The sequence below is a fragment of the Pelodiscus sinensis genome, chromosome 3 (assembly GCF_052426305.1).
Source record: "Pelodiscus sinensis isolate ZL-2025 chromosome 3, ASM5242630v1, whole genome shotgun sequence".
Taxonomy (NCBI): Eukaryota; Metazoa; Chordata; order Testudines; family Trionychidae; genus Pelodiscus; species Pelodiscus sinensis.
The window spans coordinates 120,329,737-120,353,981 of record NC_143054.1 but is presented as its reverse complement, the minus strand read 5'-3'; the positions used below and the strand labels follow the sequence as shown (position 1 = coordinate 120,353,981).

General features: G+C 42.9%; 1 protein-coding gene across 3 annotated transcripts; it reads left to right on the top strand.

The window, feature by feature from the left end:
• Positions 1-3,836: 3,836 nt before the first annotated feature.
• TBXT (T-box transcription factor T) lies at positions 3,837-16,000 on the top strand. 3 transcript variants are annotated; one of them, XM_006139112.5, is made up of 8 exons: positions 3,837-4,318; positions 5,156-5,420; positions 6,689-6,823; positions 7,561-7,622; positions 7,735-7,796; positions 9,105-9,281; positions 11,279-11,411; positions 13,219-13,483. In XM_006139112.5, the coding sequence occupies exons 1-8, from the start codon at positions 4,113-4,115 to the stop codon at positions 13,439-13,441; spliced, it is 1,263 nt and encodes a 420-aa protein (XP_006139174.2). In that variant the 5' UTR covers positions 3,837-4,112; the 3' UTR covers positions 13,442-13,483. The 3 variants fall into 3 exon arrangements, with proteins under 3 accessions (XP_006139174.2, XP_006139172.2, XP_089633451.1); XM_006139110.4 differs by lacking the exon at positions 13,219-13,483 and adding an exon at positions 13,850-15,998 and having other exon boundaries at positions 3,846-4,318; XM_089777325.1 differs by lacking the exons at positions 6,689-6,823; positions 13,219-13,483 and adding an exon at positions 13,850-16,000 and having other exon boundaries at positions 3,846-4,318.
• Positions 16,001-24,245: the final 8,245 nt, after the last annotated feature.

The window sequence follows — 24,245 nt, the reverse complement described above, 5'->3', positions numbered from 1 at the left end:
ATAAATGAGCAGAGGTTTCTAATGCCAAAGATGTTTGCACATTTATTGAGCGTATATTGGTAATTCCGAGCTGGTTGGTCTCAACAGAATATTTGCCTTTAGTTTCAAAGGGAAGGCAACTGACACGTCTAGAGACCCACATGACTCAAATAGTACACAATAAACTGAAATTACCTTTAAAAGTCTAAGGCTAGTCAGGAGAAAAGGGACATTTATTTTTAAGGGCTAAATTCTCTTGACACTTCTAATTTGCCCTTAATGTGATGACATAATTAATAGCCCGATTTTTGCTGTTGCTCTTTTTGATTGTTTTCATATCTGCAATGATTCAATCCTGAGTCTTGGAGGGGGGGAGAGTGATCTGGTGGAAAGAATCAGGCACATATTACATAATCTTGCAATGTACACTGAAAGGTAACAAAACAAGTACCCCAGGTATTGATTTATTCGCTGGTATTTAGCATTTCCAGTTGAGAGATATATATTTATAGTTAGTATCAAGGGGATATAATAATAGCATGCTCCTTTGAACGCGGTTGCGAGTATTTCTATGGCAGCTCCTTCTACCTAGGGTGATGGTAAATGCAGATGCAGACAGACGAACTAGGGGGAACAGCTGGAGGCTGGCACTTGCCCAGTGTAAGAAGGAAAGTATTGCTATAAATTGGGAGTCTTTATAGCTGTTCGGCTGGAGGAAGTTTTTGGCTGTAAACTGTCATGCACTGCAGCTTTCGGTGAAAAGGCTGTGAAAGTGGAGAGTTTTCTCTCCTGAGAACCAAAGTGCAATTAAGATCAGAAAGGAGAAGCAGGGCAGAGGGGGAAAATAATAATAAAGAAGATGGCACAAATAGCTGCCCGGGGAGGGGGAATCTTATTTTCCCTTGCCCTCCCGAAACATACACCGCTCTCCCACAGTTCGCACTTATTTGGCGTTGCTGTTTAAATAAACAAACCTGCAGGCATTCTTTTCCAATTGTTTAAAGTTAAACCCGGAAGATTTAATTTAAAAACTGCCCTTTAAATCTTGGAGCAATGCTTAGTTCTTTGGAGCGAACTGGGGAAGCCACTTACTAAAGCAAATGTTAGGCAAGTGAAATAAACGCCGTCTTCCTTCTGAACGGTAAATTAGATGAGAAAATAACATCTCGTGATAGGACACGCAAAATGGGATAATGTGCTAAGCATTTGTGTTGCCCTCATGCTGGAGCTTTCCTTAAACGTCTTGTTCCTCTTTCAAATTAAGGAATTAGCTTGCTTCGAAATATTTTAATTCTGGATCGTAAATAACAATGTTTTGGATACATTTCGAACCATCTTCAATATACAACCAAATCAAACCCAGTGTCCCTTTCATACCTAAATCCACTAACACAGACCTGTCGCCTTCGATTCCGCTCGACTGTATTAGGTGTCAGCTCTTCCGACCATGAGTTAGTAGGAAAGTAAGACCTGCCGGGGAATTAGAACGAACTTCGTCCTACCCCGGATCCCCTAGAATAAAAAAGCATTTCAGAACACTTTAAAAACCAGAATCTGACGAAAATAGAGAGAAGTTTTGGTTTGCTTTTAAAGATACAAACTGAGTTGCTAAGCACTATGGGCTGTCCAAGGTCTTATTTTCGATTAAGTTTGAGAAATGTTGAGATGCAGGATTTTGCACTGTTATAATAAGATGTTAGAACTCCCACAATAACCCAGATTGCCACAGATAAAATGGACAGCTCCGCGTAGCATTGCTGAGGTTGAATGTTCATGCCTTTTAAAAATAAAGTGTTTTTTTAATAAAACACCGTAAGTTAAATCAGTGCGTCACAGTTCGGCTGGTGGAAAGGATCTATAAGAGGAAATATTCAAGGCGGTGACTGTCTCGTCTCTCCTTGCTCGATCTTTGAAAACCTACTTGAAGAGAAAGATCACTCCCCAACAAAAGTGGACGAGATGCGCTCAATAAGCAAAGCGTATCGATTCAATTAAAACAAAAATCTTGTGCAAATACTAACCCAAAGTGGGAAAACATCTGCTGCCGAAAAGTAACAGAGAATGTTTGAACTAGCGATAAACACAATAATTAAAAAGCAACACGGTCGAACAAAGTACCATTCATTCGATTACCTCATGTAGCTATTTAAAATACAAATTTGATTTCTATACTTAAGATAAAAAAGAAAACGGGCACAGCAACATATGATGTATTTGAAACTTGACTAAAGTAGCAGGGTTTTTTTGAAATCCAGATGTGAGTATAATGTAAAAAAAAAAGGCATGTTTATATAAAATGAGCGTAAGTCCGTCTCCCTGAGTGCCTGTCTGTCTCTATACTAAACAGTGGCTATAACTTGTTCTTCCAAAGAGATTGCCATTGACAAAGAAACTTTTCTTAAAAGCAAACTTTAAAAAAATCTCATGAAATCGGTTCAGATAAAAGTAATACCCGGTATTTTGAATGTGGGAATTTGTATGATTTTTTTGGAGAAATCCTTATTTTTACACTGCACTGCCTCTCCTCCCCTTCTTTTGCTCCTGTTTAAAGCGATTGTTATTGTTTAAAGAGACCCCATTGAACTATTTCCTGCTCATTGTCACCTCTCTCCCCCTCTCCCTCTATCCAGAGATTCTCACAGAAAGGTAATAAACTGTTCCCTCACACCATAGATCGCAGCACCTCCTGAGAATTCAAACTACTCCAAAGCATTAGTATGTATCCAAATATTCATTCTCTCACTCGCTCTGTTTAGGTCTTGGCCTGGGAATGAAACTCTGAGAATTTGAATGTTTCTCAGTTAAAACACTTAAAGGACCTTCTTTTCTCCCAAACCAAACATAGAATGTCTTCTTTGTTATAAAAGGGAGGATTTAAGCCTCAACGGATGTTTGTAAATATTTCCAAATTAAATGTTGGCATACTTACATGATTGTAATCGGTAGTCATTTTCATATGCGTGTATGGTATAAAGAATAGTGGTAAGAGACTGAGCTACAGTCCGGCTAAAAACGGTCTGAGGTACTCAGTAAAGTCTTTAGTCTGTGAAAAGGCAGCAGTTGCATGGGATAATCAGACTGAGTGCTTGCAGAAAAGTGCTTTCTGGTCAGTAATTTTTTGATTATTTTTTGAAATTTCTTCTCAACTTACAGTTCCCCTAAAGCCGTTCACATAGACAGGGAATGCCACAATCTGTGACCCTGTGAATGTGAGAGTTGTTTTTAGATGGTGAGGCTTTAAATATCTCACAGAAATACATTGCAAATACCTCCAAGCTCTTGATATCATCTACATGTTTTATTAGTTCCTAAAGTGCAGTAAGACTATTCGGGTTTTTTAAAAAAGTTGTTTTCAGTTACAGACTGATATGGATACCCCTCTGAGACTTTTCAACGGGGGGCAGAGGGGCTGTAAATACAACCTAAATAATAAGTCGCGCTAGGGGTGTCTCCTTTCTAGGATTGGCTGGTGTCTAAAATAAAACCTTTAGGCTTTGCTGCTCTGTGTTGCGAGCGGCATGTCAATGTACCTATAAAGACTGCTGCTGAGAAGGCAGGAGGATGCTGCACACAGGTTATGGGGCTGTTGCTGAGATGGGCCATTTCCTCCTAGGCTGCTGCATCCCCAGCCCCGGCGGCTTTGATAGAGGTGCAAACATTTGGGGGCAGATTTACATAAAATAGCCGTGTTTAATCCCACTGGCCGCAATTAACATCACAGGCTTCCCCGGGCACTGTTCTGATATGGCCGCAGGGAGCCAATCCGCTGGGGCAGCCGGACACATCAAAGGGGCTCTCCTCCAATCAGGGGACCCCCCCACAGGCATTGTGATGTCACCAGGGGATATTTATTGGGGGGGTATAATTGGTTCCCCCTTGGCCAGTTCCAGTCGTGCTGACCAAAGAGGTCAAGTGGATTAACCCTTCTGCCACCACCTTGCAACCAGCCTGGATCCTTCCCATTGTAAGCAGCCAGGGGCCCCCTCCCAGGAGCTTCGGGGTCCCCCTCTCCCGCGGTGCGGAGTCGCCTCCGATACGTTCTTCCAGGGGCTGGAGCCAGAGCTGAGGCTGGAGGTGGCTCCCGGGCAGTAAGTGGCGTGTGGGGGGGCGGGGGGCGGGGAGGAGGCGAGAGGATGAGTTCTCCCGGCACGGAGAGCTCCGGCAAGAGCTTGCAGTACCGGGTGGACCATCTCCTGAGCGCGGTGGAAAACGAGCTGCAGGCTGGCAGCGAGAAGGGAGACCCCACGGAGCGGGAGCTGCGAGTCACCCTGGAGGAGAATGAGCTGTGGCTGCGCTTCAAGGAGCTCACCAACGAGATGATCGTGACCAAGAACGGCAGGTAGGGACACAGCTGTGGCTGGCAGCCCCGGTGCCGCCTGCCCAGCTCCCGCTGCTGCTGGACACAGCCCCCAACGAGTGCTCGGCCACTGGTGCTGAAGATCCCAGCAAGTCTTCTCCCCATGTCCCCCTCCTAACTGATGGACCCCCCGCTGCCCTATTATGTTGGGCTCTATCGGCTCCTGCCCCCCCCCACCCCTCAGCTGCTGGAGACCCTCTAATCTCATGCTGCTGGGGATCCCTCCGGCGGTCTTGAGTTCTCCCTTTTTGCTGTAGCCTGCCCTGCCCCCTCCCACCCAGTCCTGCTGGGGAGCACCTCCCCGTAATGTGGCGGGAGATCCCAGTTCCTAGATCTTCCGCTACTGCCCCCCCCCCCCCGCCTCCGATGCTGCCGGGGTTACCCTCCCCCGAGTGCAGCGGGCGGCCCTTCCCCTCCGCACAGCGTGGCCCGAGCGCAGGGGTCTGCAGCCCCGAGCGAAAGGCGGTGTCAGCGTGCGATCGCACCGAGCCGGACAAAGGAGCGGAAGGTCCTCGGACGCCCCTGTGCGCTGCTGGTGGGGGCGGGAGGTTGTGGGATCCGGCTGCTTCGTTGCACCGGGGACGGCCCGGCCCTAGACAGAGAAAGGTCAAGGGCCAGGCCTGGCTGGGAGAGGCAGGCGAGACGCTAACGCGGCTGCCCGGAAGATCCTGGGAAATAGCGGAGCGGGGCTCAGGGCTCTTCTGCCCGCGGCCCCAGGATCTCCCCAGCCTGCCCTCCCGCTCCGCTCCCCGGCCCGGCTGCCCCGGAGCACTTTCCCCCGGACAATGCGCCTCTCCCTGGCCCTGCTCTCTCCCCCAGGCGCATGTTCCCGGTGCTGAAGGTGAGCGTGTCCGGCCTGGACCCCAACGCCATGTACTCCTTCCTGCTGGACTTCGTGGCCGCCGACAACCACCGCTGGAAGTACGTGAACGGCGAGTGGGTGCCCGGGGGCAAACCCGAGCCGCAGGCCCCGAGCTGCGTCTACATTCACCCGGACTCGCCCAACTTCGGCGCGCACTGGATGAAGGCGCCGGTTTCCTTCAGCAAAGTCAAACTCACCAACAAGCTCAATGGAGGGGGGCAGGTGAGTGGCCGCCCCGGGACTGTGCTAGGGCGAGAGCCCCGGAGGGGGGCGCCCCGCAAGCTGCCCCTGCCCCGCGCTCCGGGGGGCGCTGTGGGGGCAGAGCCTCTTTGCCTCGGCCTCCGGGGCTGGAGGTTAGCACTAAGCGTGAGCAGTGGGCAAGGGAGGGGAGGAGACCCTCTTGTTTAGCCTGGCACCAAAGCCAGGGTGTAGCTAAGTCTGGGCTGGAAGAAAACTTTCCCCAAGCCTTTCCCTCCAACAAGCAGCGCAGCCTCAAAAACGTAACTGCTGTTTAAACCTCCAGTTAAACCTACCCAGAATTTCCTGTACATTTGGGACACATTTGGAAAGCTGCCCCTCTAAAACGGGGGGTGGGGGTGAGGAGGGCTGTCCTCACCTGTGGGAAATACAGAGATACTCGATAAAGGAGTTTATTTATTTTTTTGTAAATAGCACAGAATCGGTTGCTTTTTAGGAGCAAGAATTAAAAACTCAGACCTATTTACCTACCTGTAAAGGAAGACAAGGAGTTTGCCTTAGAGTTTACCAAGAAAGGGAAACTAGATTTCTTTTGATCCCTACCTTATATTAAAAGCTATTCTTCAATTTTGTTGCCACTTAGTTTTGTAGTCAGTACTAGCTATAGTTTTAGACAAATTAACTAAGATGATGAGCTTTCCAAGCAGATCATAGATTCTTTGGGGACTTTTTAAAATAGATACTTCAGGCTTGAATTATTTGAAGCTCCAAAGGGTGTGTCTACACAGCACCCTTACCTCAAAATAAGCTATTTCAAGATAGTGAAATTTGGCACTAATAAATAAAGTGCTATTTCAACAAATCCCTTAACCCTCATGGAACGAGGATTACAGAGATGCTGGAATAGCACGCCCATTATTTCAAAATATATTTCAAAATAATGGGCGCATTTTAAAAACGTGGAATAGCTATTTCGAGATACTAGAGCTATCCTGAAATAGCTCTGCAGTGTGGACAGAGCCAAAGTGCATATCTGCCTATCTGTCTATGGCAGTATCTTTATAGAAATAGTCAGCCCTGCCAAATATAATATTTAGGCAGATAATTTAGATGCCTTACTTTTATCATCTTTTGTCAGGCTACACTTTTAGAATTTACTAGTGTCCCTGGACTTCCCTCTCCCCCACTAGAAATATCAAAAGTTAACTTTTTAAAATAAAAAAGTGCTTGATAACTGTAGGTATGTGCATTCCACTGTGACAATGCTTCTCTGTGCTACCATATATTTACAGATCATGTTGAACTCCTTGCACAAGTATGAGCCTAGGATTCATATAGTGAGAGTTGGTGGCCCTCAGCGTATGATAACCAGCCATTCCTTCCCAGAGACCCAGTTTATAGCTGTGACAGCATATCAGAATGAGGAGGTATGCCCAAAGTGGGAAAGAAACCTACATATGATTACATGCTCTGAATTAGCAAAGCAAAAGATACTAGAGCAAAATGTTTATGTAACATTTTTTTCAGTTCTCTGTGTTTCATTTTAAATTGCATATGAAGTGAGTTTGATTGAAATTTAAATATAAAATCCAGTAGAAATACTGTAACACTAACTCCCCGTTTCCTATATATTGTTACTTTCTTTGTTAGAAGTATAAGTATAAAGATTCTTTGGAATTTATCAAAGTTAACTACTGGTGTTAGAAAATCAGTAAGAATAAATTCACCATTCTAAAGGATATGAAATAATAATATATTAATTGGAAATGTCATTTTTAAAACTGACTAGTTTTCAGATAACTCACATTTAAACTCTAAGTAACTGATCTTATTATCTTTTTTGAGTTTTGTTGTTCATTCTAGTCAATCTAACTATTATTGGTTATGTGTTTCCTTAATAGGATAATAAAACCAGGCAATTTAGGCAGTGACTGGATATCTTTAAATTTTGTAGTCAGAATAATTAATGTCTACTGATAACATTTTGAGATGTTCAGATGCTGTTTAGTTACTTTACACAAGTCCATGCTATGGCCTTAATCCTACTGCTACTGAAATCAATGGTACAATCCCACTAACTTTAGAGAAGCAGGGTCCGATCCTAAATTTTGTGTGATAATGAGTAGTAACACTTGCAAAATAAGATTTTTGTTGTTGTTTTTAGATCACAGCTTTAAAAATTAAATACAATCCATTTGCAAAGGCTTTCCTTGATGCAAAAGAAAGGTGAGAATTCTTCACTAAACACAGTTAACAAAGTTTGCAGAAAAATTACATATTTGTGAAAGCACATTTCTTTCAAATACTTTTCTTTAATAAAATGTGGCTTATTTGACAGAAGTGATCACAAAGATATGATGGATGAAGTTGGAGACAATCAGCAGTCTGGGTATTCACAATGTATGTTTAATTTCACTCAAGTATATAACTTAAAAATACTTTCTCTTTCTTCTCAGCTTCTCTTGTATTTCCTTTCAATACAATTTAGTGATATGTTGTAGCTGAGTAAAATTTAGACACTAGTGTTGTTTGCGGGCATATGTTAACTCTCGCTATAGCTTAAGTATGATCTTCTAGAAGATCATACTTAGTCCTGCCTTGAGTGTAGGGGACTGGACTAGAAGACTTCTCCAAGTCCCTTCCAGTCAAAGGCCAAGTCTACACTGGCTCTTTATAGTGCTGTAACTTTTTGGCTTAAGGGTCTGAAAAAACACCCCTCCTCAAACAAAGCAAGTTACAGTGCTCTAAAGCACTAATGTGAACCAGGCTACAGTGCCGGGAGCCACGCTCCTAGTGCTATTACCTACTCCTCTTGTGGAGATGGTTTACATAGGGTGCTGAGAGATTTCTCTCTCCCCAGTGCTCGTGCCATGGCCATACTTTAAAAGAGCTGCTGCAGCTATGCTTTAATGTAGACCAAAAAAAAAAAAAAAAAACACCTCACTGGTTGATTTAATTTATTTTTAAAGCACACTAAAAATTGGAGGCACCAATTTTAAAATTGTTTTGTTTCAAGATGGCTAAAATGTCTTAGAATTTTAAATTCAATTTTGTTCTAAAATGACATTGTCAAAACATTTAGGGACACAACTTGAATAAAAGGCTTTTACAAGTTGTAATGAGAATAGAATTATAAAAAAAAAACATTTTCTTTTGGATTAAAGCATCCCATATCAGTATTGGACTCCCAAGCACAAAACCAAAAAGAGAAACTGTAAACAAAAGATTAAATTAATCGTTCTGGTTTTACTGTCCAATAAGTGAGTGATATGCATTAAGTAGGCAGATAACATAAACAACGCAAAGTTTTAAGATATTTCAGGTCTAATAATCTAAGATGTAATTAGTAATACAGGTAAAATATTTTTTTTAAATGTAAATTATTATACAGCATCTATTGTAAAGGGCAAGGAGATGCCATACCGAATGTCATTCAACAGTGCTGGGAGAAAAGGTGGTTATTTGCCCTTATAAAATTGCCTTTTTTGTACTCAATTTTTCTTGCAAAATGAATTTTTGTAGAAGGCGGCATGTTTCCTCCAAATATTTACTTTTGACAATTTGTATTTTCTGTTGGAAAAACGTTGTTTGGTAAATTTGTGACCAGCCCTAACTTCCGAGTTTTAGTGTTCAAAGGGACCATAATATTCACAGATTATCCTGTGACATTATGTATCCATGTGATGAAATGTCCTCTCTTTCTCACAGTAGGTGGTTGGCTTATTCCTGGAACTGGTACTCTGTGCCCCCCTGCCAATCCGCACACTCAGTTTGGAGCACCTCTATCTCTGTCTTCTGCTCACAGCTGTGAAAGGTTCTCATCTCTAAGGAATCACCGTTCTGCCCCTTACCCCAATCCATATGTCCATAGAAACAATTCCCCAAGTAAGTCTTTATTACTCTGCGGCTATTTAAAGAGGGAAATTAAACTTGTAGTCTATATTCTGATCAATTGCTTCCGTGTAAATCTGGAGTAATTCATTGGAACTGAGATTAATATCTAACCCAGTTTGTGCTGAGAGCTGGTGACAGTGACTGAAAGGCCATAACAAAAAGTAAATACATTTTTGTAATATCTTAATAATGAAAAGGTAAGACTGCGTAATACTCTATCCAATGTTAGGCTTTTAGACAGTATTGTGCTAACACTGTCCCTGTGTCCTGCTGTGGAACAGGAATCTTGACATGAAGGATAGTTTAATGACTTTTAGCCTAGAATAGCGTAGTTTACTCGGGCAGTGTTTGTCAATTGACAAACTGTGGGGCGTGCTGCTATGGGGGGGTCATGGAAGAATGTCTGGGGGGCCACGGTTGGGCCTGTGCCAGCCCTCACAAGAAGTTGGGGAGGGAGTGCCACCGAGCCCAGATTCTGGCCTCTCCTGTGGCCCCTGCTCCTAGCTGCCAACTCCTGTTCTTCGCTCCTGGCTGTGACTCTGCTCATGGGCTAGGATGGGCGCAGACTTATTCTGTTACTGAAGAGGATGGGCTTGATAGAAGAAGTTTGGGGACCTTTGGTTTAAGTGACGAGGATATGTATGTACAGGCAGTCCCCGGGTTACATGGATCCGACTTACATCGGATCCCTACTTACAAACGGGGTGAGGCAACCCCGCACTAGCTGCTTCCCCCCAGCAGACCAGGGAGACGCGAAGCTAGCGCCCCCCCCCCCAACAGACCAGGGAGACGCGGAGCGGCTTTTCTCAGCAGACACCTCAGCTTGAGAATAAAGGACTGAGGGAAGTGAGGTGTGGGAGAATAAAACTGAGCTCTGGAGAAATGTTTGGCTAGAGTTTCCCCTACAATATGTACCAGTTCCGACTTACATACAAATTCAACTTAAGAACAAACCTACAGTCCCTATCTTGTACGTAACCCGGGGACTGCCTGTATATAAAGAATTTGAGGAAGAAGCATCTTAAAGATATGGCCATGAATTGAAGAAATAGAATTCTAGTTAGGTAGTTGAGTCAAGTGGCATTAATTTATGTAAGTAAATAAATGAGAGCCTATTCTGCCACCATTACTCACATTGAAGAACATCTTAATTAGTGTATAGTCCCCTGGAAACCAGCAAAACTACATGTGCAATAAAGTACTCTTCAAAATAAGTAAGGATGGCAGAACTGGGTACAGTATGTCTATCCAACTGCTCTTCAATGAGAAGAAAGAAAGGGATATTTAACTGACTATGCACCTAAGACTTGCTCTGGGGTTTTCTGTCCTGACCAATAATGGCTACTGAATGGTCTTCCTTTTTTATAAAAGCTTAATATTTTACATTTTATAAAATATTATGAAGCTAGATGGCATAGTGGTTATCAAATTGTTCTAGACACAGACACTGCTTACAATACGTAACTCTGTCAAGCGTGTTAAAGTTGAACAGTTGCATGTAGTTGATTTTTGTTGCCTCTTAAACCTTTGCATAGGTTTTGCAAATTAAAATAAAATACACCATAAAAATAATTGACTTTTCTGTGTGCCCTGCTTCTTCCCCCAACCCCCATTATGGATTTTTCTCCTCCAGTTAAATTCATACCACACAGTCACCTTCTCTGGTTGTGAAGGGCGAGCTGGCATAGCCTCTGCTAGTTCAACCCCATAGTTACCACAGAGCTACATAATTCACTCCCATCAGAGACGGAGCATTTTGCAGCAAGGAATTACTTGAGGTAGGAAGTGAAATATACTCTCAATTGAACTTTGGGCACCTTGTATAGCAGGCTGGCCCACCAGCCACTCATCAGCCCCAATAAAATAGACAGATTGACCCAACGGGTAAATATGTGTCATTTCTGCCTTTATTCTGAATTGAAAATGAGAACTGTGCTTCACTTTAACTGCTTATCTGTTTAAGTGCTTGGGTTTTTTTTTTTTCACAGCAGCCTATGCTGATAATTCCTCAGCCTGCCTTTCCATGCTCCAATCCCATGACAACTGGTCCAGTCTAGGAGTTCCCCCCCACGCTAGTATGCTGCCTATGAGTCACAGCACTGGCACATCTACCAGCTCCAGGTAGGATTCAGTCCCTTTGCAATGCAGCCCCCAAATCTTCACAAATTACAATATATTGGGGGAGGGAGGAGGGTTTAAGTGAGTGGTTCTCTCCTTTTTTTTTCAGTGTCAGCTTGCAATCTAGTTAATTTTAAAGCAAAGAGTTTAGGTACTACACTTGTCTTTGATGCTATGTCTGCACTACAAGGGCTAATGTATAGACTCTCGCTACAGTGATGGAAGGGGTTTTCCCATTACTATAGTAAACCCATCCGCCTGAGAGACAGTAGCTAGGCCAACAGAATAATTCTTCTGTTAACCTAGTGGTTTCTATATTGGAGCTTTTGTCTGCTTAACTACATCTGTCAAGAGTGTGAATTTTTTACACCCCTGAAGGTGTGTTTACACAGCACCCTAAACTCAAAATAAGATACGCAATTTGCGCTATGCAAATTGCATATCTTATTTCAAATTTATTTTGAAATTTGAAATTTGGTGCATCTACATAATCCCAAATTTCGAAATAGTGTGCTATTTCAAGACATCCTTTAACCCTCATGGAATGAGGGTTACCAGAATGCCAAATAGTGCGCCTGTTATTTTGAAAAATATTTCAAAATAACGGGCAGCTTGTGTAGACACTGGGTAGCTATTTCGGAATATATCTGGTATCCCAAAATAGTTCTCCAGTATAGACATACCCTGAGTGATATATTACCTAAATTTTAGGAGTAGACCGGGTCTAAGTCTCTCTGCCTGTTCATGACTTTATTGTCATATTTTCCTTTTTTAGTGCTTTTTTTGTCCTCCATGTTGATATAAAAATTCCTTATAAATACTGAAAATGATTGACAAAACAGGAGAAACAATGAAACTGATTAGTGCTGCCAAATACACAAAGCAAATTCATGGAAAAATAAGGAACAATTGTTTTCCTGTCTTTCAGTTCTGCAAATCTTTAGTGTTATTGGTAGTAACAGTAAATAACAGTAAGTAAAATAGCACTCAGATAAGTATCAGAGATCAAGTAAACAGTATCTCTTTAAACAATAGCCCTTGTTTGTTGCTTTTAAGAGAGCTCAAAGAAAACCATCCTCAGGTCATGGACCTATGTCCTATATCAGTTTTTTAGACTTATTATTATTTTAATAAAACATTGCCAGACCTATTGAAAAAAGTTATCTGATGTTGAATGTGTACTCAATCCCTAGACACCTAAATTAGAAGTTAGGGTACGTCTAGACTACCGCGTTTTGTCGACGGAAGTTTTGTCGACAGATACTGTCGACAAAACTTCCGTCGACAATTTGCGTCAGACACATGGAGTTCTGTCGACAAAGCAAGCCGCTTTGTCGACAGAACTCCGTAGTCTGGACGCAACGTTACAGGCAATAACACCTTCTATCGACAGAACTCTGTCGACAGAAGGTGTTTTGCCTCGTAAAATGAGGTATACCAGCGTCGACAAAACCGCGGAGTTCTGTTGACGTTATGTCGACAGAACTCCGCGGTAGTGTAGATGCTGGTATTGTTTTGTCGACAAAAGTCCACTTTTGTCGACAAAACTAGGTAGTCTAGACACACCCTTACTGAGGAGTTGGATGGCATTTTGCTATTGACTTAAGTGGGATCAGGGGTTGGGCCCTCTATTTTTTTCAAACAATTTGCAGTTCAGAGCTGGAGCCTAAATATCCTGCTAATATATATGAGTTGTGGAAAATGCACTTATTTATTAAATATACAAGTTAACATTTATCTATTAAAATATATAGTATATATTACTAATACAAGATACTTATTTTTACTGAACATAAATCTATTGAAATAGCAATACTCCCGAGCACTTCTTCTCCCTCCCAAAAAAAGTCTTTGCATTTGGAAGACAGCAAAGTCTAGAGCACTGGATTGAGAGTCGAGAGACCTGGGTTGTCTTCTTCATTCTGCTATTGAATTACCATGTAACCTTGGACAAATCACTTCACCCTTGGTGTCCCATTTGTAAAATGGGAATAACAAGAGATAATGTAAAGTGTTTTGGGATCTACAGGTGAAAATTGCTGTGTAAGTGCTAAATAATAAATGGAAAAGCTAAATTTTTCCTCGTTTTAAATTTTTCTCACCCATCAACTTTTTTATTTCTGGTCCTAGGTAAAGAACTTTTTAATAGGTGTGTGGTGGGGGGAATAGAGTTATAAAGTGAGAGCTGGGAAGATTTGGTTAGATCCTTATCCTCGCGGCATGCCGGCTGCAGCATATCAGTGTGATCCACAGTCTAAGTGCCTGAGATTTCGCTAGTGTACTGAAGTAGCACAAACCTTCCTAAAGTTTATCACTATGCTTAAAGTATCTGAATCAGAACACCTAGAATGTGCTTTTTGAGGCATAAAACTGCATTGCTGACTGTGGAAAAACTGGGTTAATTAATGGTCCGTATTATCTATCCTTCTTCTTTCTTGCAGTCAGTATCCCAACTTGTGGTCTGTGAATAACAGCACTATCACACCCGTGTCTCAGTCAGGTGGGATGGCCAATGGACTGAGCTCCCAGTTTTTGCGAGGCTCTACTGCGCACTACCCACCCCTTCCTCACTCTGTCACTGCCTCCTCCTCGGGATCTCCGCTGTATGACACAGGCACATCCACAGACATTTCTGACAGCCAGTATGATACCGCTGCCCACGCTAGGCTGGCATCCACATGGACTCCTGTCACACCACCTTCCATGTAAACCCAGCCTTTTGTTTAAGATAAAGACTTTCTAGCTATTTAGTTACTTTTAATACTGAATCCACAGTGAAGTCTTGAGGTGGGGGGAAAAAAGAGACAAAGTGAATTACAAACAAAAAAACTGCACTGCTTTTTATGTAAAGCAACTGAACTATACTTCTTCCAGTATGACAGCATATCATTAGCAGCATATCTACCTTATGAGTGCAATTCTCATATAGCAGTATCCACTGCTCTTCCTTTTATAAATAAATATTTTTTTAATCCTGAAATGCCACAGTTCTTAATGTTCTGGGTGTATCTGGAGCTGGGGTTTTGTTTTACACCTATCTTGAGAGTTTTGTGTCAGCCTTTTTTAAAAATAATATAAAAAAAGGCTACTTTTTGTCAATAGCCCGTTAACAATTTGCTGGCGAGCTTAGCTGAAGTGAAAGAAGTTTTATTAAGTGCATAGTTTGAATCATCATCACACCTATACAAATTTAGCTAATAAGTGACATTTTGAAAACTGCGCACTAACGTATATTTGTCTTGGGAATATGTGGTATGCTGGTAGTTAACAGTTTTATGCACAACTGTATGCTTATTTCCTTGTGCCTGAATTAAATGATGAAGACAATCAGCAAGAACTTTTTTCCTGCATAATAAATGCAATATAAAATGTTGCTCTAGTCATCTTTACTGACAATACCGCCTTTTTAAGGCAAGTTTCATTGTTTGATCGTATAGCCAATAAGCAACTTTTAGGCTAACTAAACTCCTGCCTTTCAAATAGTTTTTATCTAGTAGAGGGCCCAAGCCAAAGCCCTTGAAAGCTAATGGAAAGACTTCAGTTGACATTAATAGTCTATGGCCCACGCCCCAAATGAGAGAAGAAAGTCAATACCTAATGGTTCTTTCTAATTTATTTTAGTTCAATACTGCACTCTGATCAATATTTATTATTTGTTAGGATGTGACTTTGTTTTGTACAATTTAAAATGTGTATATAATCCGTCAATATGCTGTATACCTTGAGACAATCATACATAGGACATGCCAGCCCACAACATGGAAATGATGTGGGGGTCCAAGTAGTTAAATTATTAACATGAGCAAATCCCAAATGTCAGTAATTTGGGATGGTGGAATAGATATAAGCTTTAAAGTATGCCAGCTGCTTGTCTTCACTAGAAGATTAGGTCTGTTAATATCCTAATGCCCTTGCTATCCAGGCTAATAGATTCATATCCTTGAGGGTTCTCAGTAACTACCATGAGTTGACCAAATCTTCTGCTGAAGATAAAACCCAAATATTGGGTCAAAATGTGCCTTGGATGTGTATGCTGCTTCCACCGACTCTATGAACACACGCAAGGGTGGAAGCAGATCTTTATGTATAAACCATGGCAGATCTCTTTTTGATAAAGTGCATAAGGTTGGAAAGTAGAATTTTAAGACAGATTAAAGATGAACAAATTTAAAGATGAAAAAGCAAATGCTTGCTTACTTTAAGGTGTTAGGTCCTGTTCCTGCAACTAGATACACATGTGTGGGCCTGTGCATTCCTGCAGTGCCCCATTGACTTCAGTCTGGATCTGTGCCAGACACAAAGATCTGCCCAGGAAGGTCCAACCATAGGAGCAGGGGATTAGATATTATTCCAAATGAGCCAGTTGTAACAAAGGGCAGCACAAGAGTCCTCTCTCAGTATTGTAAATATTAAAATAAGCTCTCCTATTTTATTGTGAAACTGAATCATGTAAATGATGGAAGTGCATTGTTCTTTAGATTCTTTTGTAGACGTTAGCAAAGTATATTTCATTGTGTTTTGTACTTATATTTCAAAAGTATTAAGTTAAATTGAAAAACATCTAGTAAAGTTTCTTTAATAAAATAAATGCTCAGTTTTCAATTTGTGAAAATAAGTTTAAATTACTACATTTCATTTTTATGTGTACTACCGTAGCACTTAGGAGCCCTAGTCATAGACTAGGACCACTCTGTCGAGCCTGCTCATGGGGAAAATGGGGCAACTGCCCCAGGGCCCAGTAATTCAAAAGAGCCCAGGGCTCCTGGCTGTTGCTGCTGCCACTACTGCAGCAGCAGTGGTGGCTGCTCGAACCTCAGGTAGCACTGCGGACAGGGGGTGCGGTAGTGGGGAGACACAGAGCAGTTCCTGCAGCACAGCCCCATCGCTTCTGCCTGAGGTGCCAGCATTTTGGGGGGCACTGAGCTGTCCCCCACCCTTGCCTTAGGGGCCTGGTGAATCTGTCAGCTTCCCTGTTCCCTGTACTAGGTGCTCTACAAATACAGAACAAAAGCTTCCTGCCCCAAAAGCTTGCACTCATAGAAGACAAGATTTGACAGATGGACGCAGACGGATGGGGGAATACATATGTAATAACAAGACAATAGTGGTGACAGACAATGGTCATATTTTATGAGTGCTGAATTAATACGTAGGTTGGCCCCCTTCCCCCAAGCAAAGTCTTCCCGTCCCATATCCTCAACCTCTCATCCTTGCTGCCCCACCCTGGAGCCTGCGCTCTAGTCAAATGCTGGGTCATGAGTATGAATAATTTTCTTCAACTGGGTCATGAAAAAAAAAGTTTGAAAACCACAGATTTAGGTCTCCGATCCATTATTATGGGAAAGATGTTTAAAAGGGAATGGGAATAGTTCTGTCAAACTGGGCCAGGAAAGAAGCAGTGTTGCAGGAAGGAAGAGATGCAGTGAGAGCGAAAAACCCGCTTGTGTTTCTCTCTGGAATTGAATTCCAGCCACGTTTTTTTGTTCTTTATGATTTTCTCTCAAGAGGCTGAGGTATCCAGCAGCACAGCTGGTGTATGGAGTACAGAGCTGTGAAATCACATCAGATTCTTTGAGCGCTCCTACTGCAAAAGGAAATTGGACTAGGACTGCAGAGGAGAATGCTTTCTCCAAGAGCAGGAGCATCTGTTGTTTTAGAACTATTCTTGCTAATGTGACCTGCTCTGGTACAGGTAAGGACTCAGCCTGCTGCGTCATGGAAAGTCCCCTTAACCATTTCCTAGGCGAACAAATATACTTGCCCATAGAAATCTCTGACAGATGTGAAATCAATGAACTGGAGCAGGGGGAACTGCTAGTTGTCTGGGAGAGCGTGTGATATAAACCTGTTGGTTGATGTGTCCCATACCCATTCACTGTACCAGAAAACCTTGGGCTAGGGTGAGAGAGGAGGCCTGTAAACTACATTAGAATGCTTCAGCCTCATTGAAACAAATGTTTCATTTCAAAGATAGTCAAACATTATAACATTTCCGAATCAAGATATTAGGGAATTTTGAGAAATTTTGATTTGGAAAAAAAGCAAATTTCCAAAGATCAAAAGTTTTTAAACCAGCCTGAGTTCACAAGTTTAGCAGAGAATTTACTATTCCATTTGTTCAATGGGATTTTGGCATGGGTTTGATTGAAGCTGTACACAGTGGTACAGTGTACCAGCAGCACCTCTCTTGGGCTATGTGTACACTGCAGAGTTTTTCCGGAAAACAGCTGTTTTTCTGGAAAAACTACTTACATCCACACTGCAATTATGTTCTTTTGACAGAAAGTCAAAAGAATGCAGGGGGTTTTCTGACAGTGGTAAACCTCTTTCTACAAGGAAGAGCTCTTTCGGAAAAAGGCGTGTGTGGACGGGGAGGAGGGTTTTTGTTTTTTCCTTGAGGCCTCTTCTGAAAAAAAAACACATGGGTGCACTAGTGGCCACTCCATCCATAGTAATCACCAGGGCTCGATAAAGCATTGAATCTACTCACCCGTGGTGCGCAGTGCGGGGCTGGTGAGCGGCTTTCACCACAGTTCGTCAAGCCCTGGTAATCACAACTTAAATGAGAGCTAGCGTCCAATTAATGTGGACGCTATCTTTCGAAAAAGCAGATCGCTTTTTCGATATGCTTTTGCTGTGTGGATGTTCTCTTTCAAAATAAGTTTTCCAGAAGATCTCTTCCGGAAAAGCTTCTTCCGAAAGAAGCCTGTAGTCTAGACATAGCCTTGTTCTCAGGAAAGCTGTCTTTCAGTTAAAGTTAAAAAAACAGGTCTCTAGTTGTTATGGTTATGAAGGCAATCACAGACACATGACCACAGCGTATGTGATGTCTTTATGAGCCTGCAGAGAGCCTGGAACAATAGCATTGAGAAGAACGAGCTGCTGCATTCATCTCAATGAGGTATTAACTCAGATGCCCAGTGATACATTGTCATTGTTAACTATTTCACTCCTCGGATAAGAAAGGAAAAGGTTGGTCACAGACTTGCACAATTTTTCTTGACTGACCTCTCATTTGGTGCCATAAATAGGTGGCTTTATTGAGATACCACCACTGCTTATTTTTTCTTCTCATCAAGAAAAAGCCAAGGTCATGGAGCCTAGCAAGAGCATACAGGACTATTCAAGCCCCACAGAGAGGGAGCCAAAGTGAAGGAGCCCAGTGGAATTCAGCTCCACATCATCCACTTGACAATGAGCAAAAATGTGTTTTTCTATTGTTCTCAGTTCTATTGTTTTTAATATTATGTTAAGTGATAATATGTTAACCAAAATATTTCTGTATATGCAGCCATTGGTTGTGACGCCGTAACTGACGCTGCATTCTGAAAAAAATAAAGTGGAATATAAAGTCCTGTTTTGCAATATAGGTAGTCTTTCTGTGTGAAATGTCACTGTTGTGCCTTAGAAATTTGCTATTTATTGTTTGTTTGGTTTCTTTTAATAAACATTTAATAGGAAGAGGTTTAAATTTGGCTCTGTGAGAAATGTGACTATCAGGTCTCAAGTGGTAGGGAAGGGGCTGGGGCAGCCAGCCCTCTACACTGCCTGGACCATGGTGCATCCTCTCCAGCCCTTAGAGCCACATGGAGCACATGGCATGGTGTTCCAATGGTGATTTAAAGGACCTGAGGCTTCAGCCACAACTGCTGCTGCATTAGAAGTGAAAGCAGTCAGGAGTCCTAGTCCTCTTTGAATTGCTGGGCCCTGGGGCAACTGCCTGCTTTGCCTTCCCCCCATCAATGGTCCTACTGGCTATACAAAACTTTAACATATGAATCTTACGTAGATTTGATGCATCACACTATTTTTGAAAATAAATATTTAGGACTGAAGATAAATTTGTGCCATTATTCTTCTTAATGAAAAGTTGATCCATACATCCAGTATGGTGATACAAATTGGTGACATCCTCTGTCCCTAAGACCCCGCCCCTCCCCTCCTGCAAAGCCTCTGTCCCTCTTTATTGGGCCCCTGTCCCGCGGGCCCCCCCGGCCTCCCCATCCTTGGACCCCCAGCCGGCTGCAAAATCTGCAGCCGGTCTGTTTCCGAACCGCGCCCAGGGAACAGCTGTACACGCTCGTGCTCCACGCTTTGCATTTCCCCACCCTCGTGTCCCGCCCCGATACAAAGTGGCGGGACTATCTCAGACCTATAGAGGGTGGGGAACCCCGATGGGCCAGCGTTTATTCCACCTTAATTCCGCGGCCCGTCGGGGACATCAGTTGGCGGCTCCTTCACGGGGCCATGAGCACGGGCGTGTACTTGGCGCGGTTCACCCCAATCCCAGACACCTGCCCCTTTTGCGGCATGAGGGAGAACCTGGCGCACGCCTACCTTGAATGCGCCAGGTTGCAGCCCCTATTCCGGCTCCTCCAGAACCTCTTATTGAGGTTCTGGCTGCACTTCTCCCCTCACCTTTTTATTTATGCACACCCAATCCGTGGCCCCACAAAGTCGTGAGACCTCCTCGTCAACCTCCTCCTGGCCTTAGCGAAAGCTGCCATCTATAATAGCAGGAGGAGGATGTTAGACGAGGGGGTTCTCTGCGACTGTGGGGCCTATTTCCACTCTTCCCTCGTGTCACGAATCCGGGCAGAGTTCCTCTGGGCGTCCACTGGCTCCATCGACAGCTTTGAGGAGCAGTGGGCGCTGTCCGGGGTTCTCTGCTCGGTGTCCCCATCCGGCTCCCTTATTTTAAACCTGTGACCCGCACTCCTTGACCCTGTAGTCATTTTTTGTCCCCCGGATTCAATTGAACATGGGTTCAGTGTCCCTCCCATAAGGTTGGGGAGGGGCTTTTAGAATGTGGGCGGGCTTTGCCCGCCCACCTTCCCATGATTTCAAATAGGCCCTAAGTCTTTGTGGAAGGGTTAACACAATAAAAATGAAGTCTGCCTAAGCACCTCCTATGGTAGGAAGCCTACCTGTGTACATTTGTGTGCCAGGGTGTTAGGTATAAAAGCTAGAGTTAGCGCTCTTCACAGATGCACTGATCATGTTGGAGCTGATTATGCAAGGCTGTATCTAATTTGTGAATAGGGCAGGGCCGAACAGAAAGGCTATTTAAGCCATTAGCCACAGTCCACAAGGAGGACATGGAAGGAAGAGCACAAGAGAAAAATGGGGTGGGGATATTGTGTTAGTTAAGCTCTCCCCTGCTTGGTAAAGGTGTTATGTATGGGGGGGAGAAACCTCAATTATAAATAAATTGTACAGCGTGTTGGACCAGCAAAAGGGTCTTTGCATGGTTTGTGGTCAGAGATAGGACTGAGGAGGCCCTGTTACAATCCCTCCATCTTGCTTTAGAAAATTTAATAGCATTAACAGAGCCTTCATGTGGGGCCCGATCAATGCCTGTAGATATAGTTTTTCAAATTGTAACTCCCTGTAGCAAAGTAGGATAGGTATTGGGCTCCCAGACCTTCATTTCTGTTAGGTTCTTATCTTGTCTCAGATGGTAGAGAAGATACCTGAAACAAACAAGCAAATGAACAAATTGGAAATTTCCTAGATTTAATGTTATGTGCCTACTGTTTTTCTTCATAAATAAGTCAATGATACAGGTGGATTCCTAAACCTAAAACAGTAGATAAAAGCTTAGGGAGCATTCAACTCTTGCCATAGATGGATAATTCTCATTGGATTGTATGATGCCCTGGTTTTAAGACAGAACTCCCCCTTGGACTTGGTGAGAGTGTGTGTTCTGCTTAATAGAAGGGGTATGTTATGGTTCCTTCTCTTGGATGGGAATAATGAACACTCGGGCCAGTTAACAAGACTGGATTCCTATAAAGGATTCCTTCTGCTATTCAAACATTTTGAACAATTTGTTATTTAAGACAGGTCTGGTGGTGCGGGCTATAGTTTCACCATCAAACAACAGAATAATTCTGGTTTCTGTGACTACAGCTATGTACAGCAGGAGCTTTAAAATATTTTTCCTGTCCTTGGCAAACTGGCCATTTTCTGACCCTCTTGCCTTGGAGTTATTAAGAAATGAAATATTTTACAGCATCATGCAGCATTTGATAGAGGGGCATTGGTCAGGTACTCTGCTTTGTACATGACTATTTTGCTCTAGGAATGGGATTTAAAAGCTCATATACCATATTCCCTCTTATATAGTCTTCTCCCATATTTCCCCAATAACAAACCTTTTGCATGCCACTAAATACAAATTTCCTGAAATTTAAAATCAGGCTCTGAGAGTTCTGTCCATTTTGCATTTATTCTTCTACATCCACAACTGTCCAATTTCTGGATTGTACTGTTATCCCCAGACTTTGTTAATACTGCAGATAATTTGTCAAAGAAAACCCACTGGAACAAAGGGCTACTGTTATATGTGCACACTTACTTTCCAAAGGTACATACTGCCATATTTGCTGAAGGAGATGTGAGGTCAGACCTGGCTAACTCTACAAATAGCTGAGGAGGCATGAAAAATACATGGAATCTATTTGACTCATTTGGAGAGAATGTTCTCACAGTTAGGCCTCTGATAACAGAGCATGATATCACCTGCATCCTATTCTTCCACACAGACACATCACCTTCTCTGAGGCTTTGGGTTCATCTGCTTTTTGGGGGATGAAATATGAAGTTACAAGTGTGTCAAACATTATCAAATTCTGAAGAAAGCCCATCTAGTAAGGCCTATCTCAGTCTGCCTACTGGTGCACTGTAGTTCTGTAACAACTGGTTGGTTCAATACTGTTTTATTTAGAGTCACTATGACACAGGCCAGAAAGATGCTAGGTCACAGACTGCTGGTTACTATCCAAGGCTACCCAATTGCTCAGGGCTTCATCCAGCAGAAAATGATCTTGGTTCTTTCTTACCATATAATATTACAATAGTATTTTTCTGTATAAGGAGTAGCTGCCAACTTAAGAAGCTCCGTGAACCTTTTGGGCCCTGAGGAAGCAGTGTTCTGTGGGAGTAGGCATTGCCTGCCCAGGAAGAGTCTTGATTTTAGCTATGTCCCTGACCATTAAAGCAGAGAAAATGAGTTCCAGTGCCCAGACTAGAGTTTTATGTTGTATTTCCAGCTGGGATCTTATACTAATTCTATGATGGGTGTCTTCATTTGAGTCTATGCGAAAGAGCTTTCAGATAATAGGAAAAGACTTGGTTAGATCCAGATTCTCCCAATTGTGAGGGAGGCACAGTATCTGAATATTTTGGGGTCTAAAGATACTCTAGATTCTCTGCGGCTTTGTCTACACTGCAGGCATCTTGCACAAGAACTGTTTTGTGCAAGAGTTCTTGTGCAAAAGGTCTTCCACAAGAGTGCGTCCACACTGCCATGTGTTTTTGCACAAGAGATGTGCTTTTGTGCAAGAGAGCAGTGTGGATGCTCTCTTGTGCAAGAAAGCTCTTATGGCCATTTTAGCCATAGGGGTTTCTTGCACAAGTAAATCATGCTGCCTGTCTACACTGCCTTCTTGTGGAAGAGCTCTTTGTGCAAGAGGGCTTATTCCTCATGGGGAGAGGAATAACTCTCCTGGAAGAAGCCCTGTTTTCCGATGCTTTACTTGTGTAAGAACATGCGTGCAGTGTAGACATCCGGCAAGTTTTTGCACAAGAACATCTGTTCTTGCACAAAAAGCCTGCAGTGTAGACATAGCCTGCTTGTTTAATCAAAGCCATCTGTGATGGTGTATAAACCCAATGGAACCAGCTGCTGAGCTCAGTTAATGTATTCGCTTGCACCTGAATGAAGAGCCAGGCTCAATTCAGGATGATCCCCGGGTGGGTGGCTGCTACATGAGCAGATTATCATAGTGGTGGGGCATGGAGACAAGCACATTTTAGAAGCCTTGCCTGACAAGAAGCTCTAGAAAATGATCAAGAAAGCTGTTTGGTAGAGGGAACACCTCTGGGCAATAGGCCCTGAGAGGTGGGTGGGCAGGAGCAGGAGAGGGCTTTAAAAAAGTTAATTGCTAGAACAGAGGGAAGAGCAAAACAGCTGGGCTGTGGAAAAAGCTGTGGGCTAAATGAAGTCAAGCTGTGAGGGAAGGGTCAGAATCAAAATGAAGACTGTGGGGGATGGAAAGAATGACTGGAAACACCAATCACCTGGTCCCTGAAGGATGGGTCAGGGGTTTATTAGAGGGTGGGGAAGAGTTTAGAACATCATTATTCCATTCCCACCCACTCCTGAAAGGAGAACACTCTGGCTGAGGCCTATGTCTCCGAAGAAGAGAGAAAAGATATTATTAATCTCAAAGGGATGGCTGTAAACTATGACTTGGCTACAGGGTGGAGCTGAGAGAAAAGCTAGCCCACTACAGGGCTATAGTAGCTGTTAGTAAGAGGCACTGGAGGAATGTTGGCTACACAAATGCCCGGACCCAAAGATGTGCCTGAGGTGAGTTATTCCTTCACACAACCCTACTTCTGATAGTAGGAAATACCTTGCTTTTATTCATGGGCTGGTGATGATTCTTCATTTGTAGTTTTCTCCCTTCTGCCCTTGTTTGTTCAGAGGGGTTGTCTGAGCTGACACATCTGTCAGCTTGTTTTGTTAGACATTCCTTCACATAATTAATTTATCTAAAAGTTCTATATTAGTTTTTAATGGGTGGCCTTTGGCGCTTTAGTCTCTTCCAGCGAAGATGGTTGCCTGGCATGTTGAGGTGTTTTGTTACTTTTCTCTTTTGCTCTTATTCACTTTTGCTACTTTCCCCTAACCTTATAAGGTTCATACTGAAACTCTGCTTTAGTTTGAGTTTTTAGAAAGGCTAAATCACCAATCTTTCCTCCAACATCGATGCCCAGTCTGCTGTCATGCTCTACCCCCCTACAACCTGATGCCTTGTGCAAATAGCA

Coding starts and splice junctions, on each gene's coding strand:
- TBXT (XM_006139110.4), top strand. CDS start 4,113: ATGAGTTCTCCCGGCACGGAGAGCTCCGGCAAGAGCTTGCAGTACCGG. Junction 4,319..5,155: donor ATCGTGACCAAGAACGGCAG/GTAGGGACACAG, acceptor TCTCTCCCCCAG/GCGCATGTTCCCGGTGCTGA. Junction 5,421..6,688: donor AGCTCAATGGAGGGGGGCAG/GTGAGTGGCCGC, acceptor ATATATTTACAG/ATCATGTTGAACTCCTTGCA.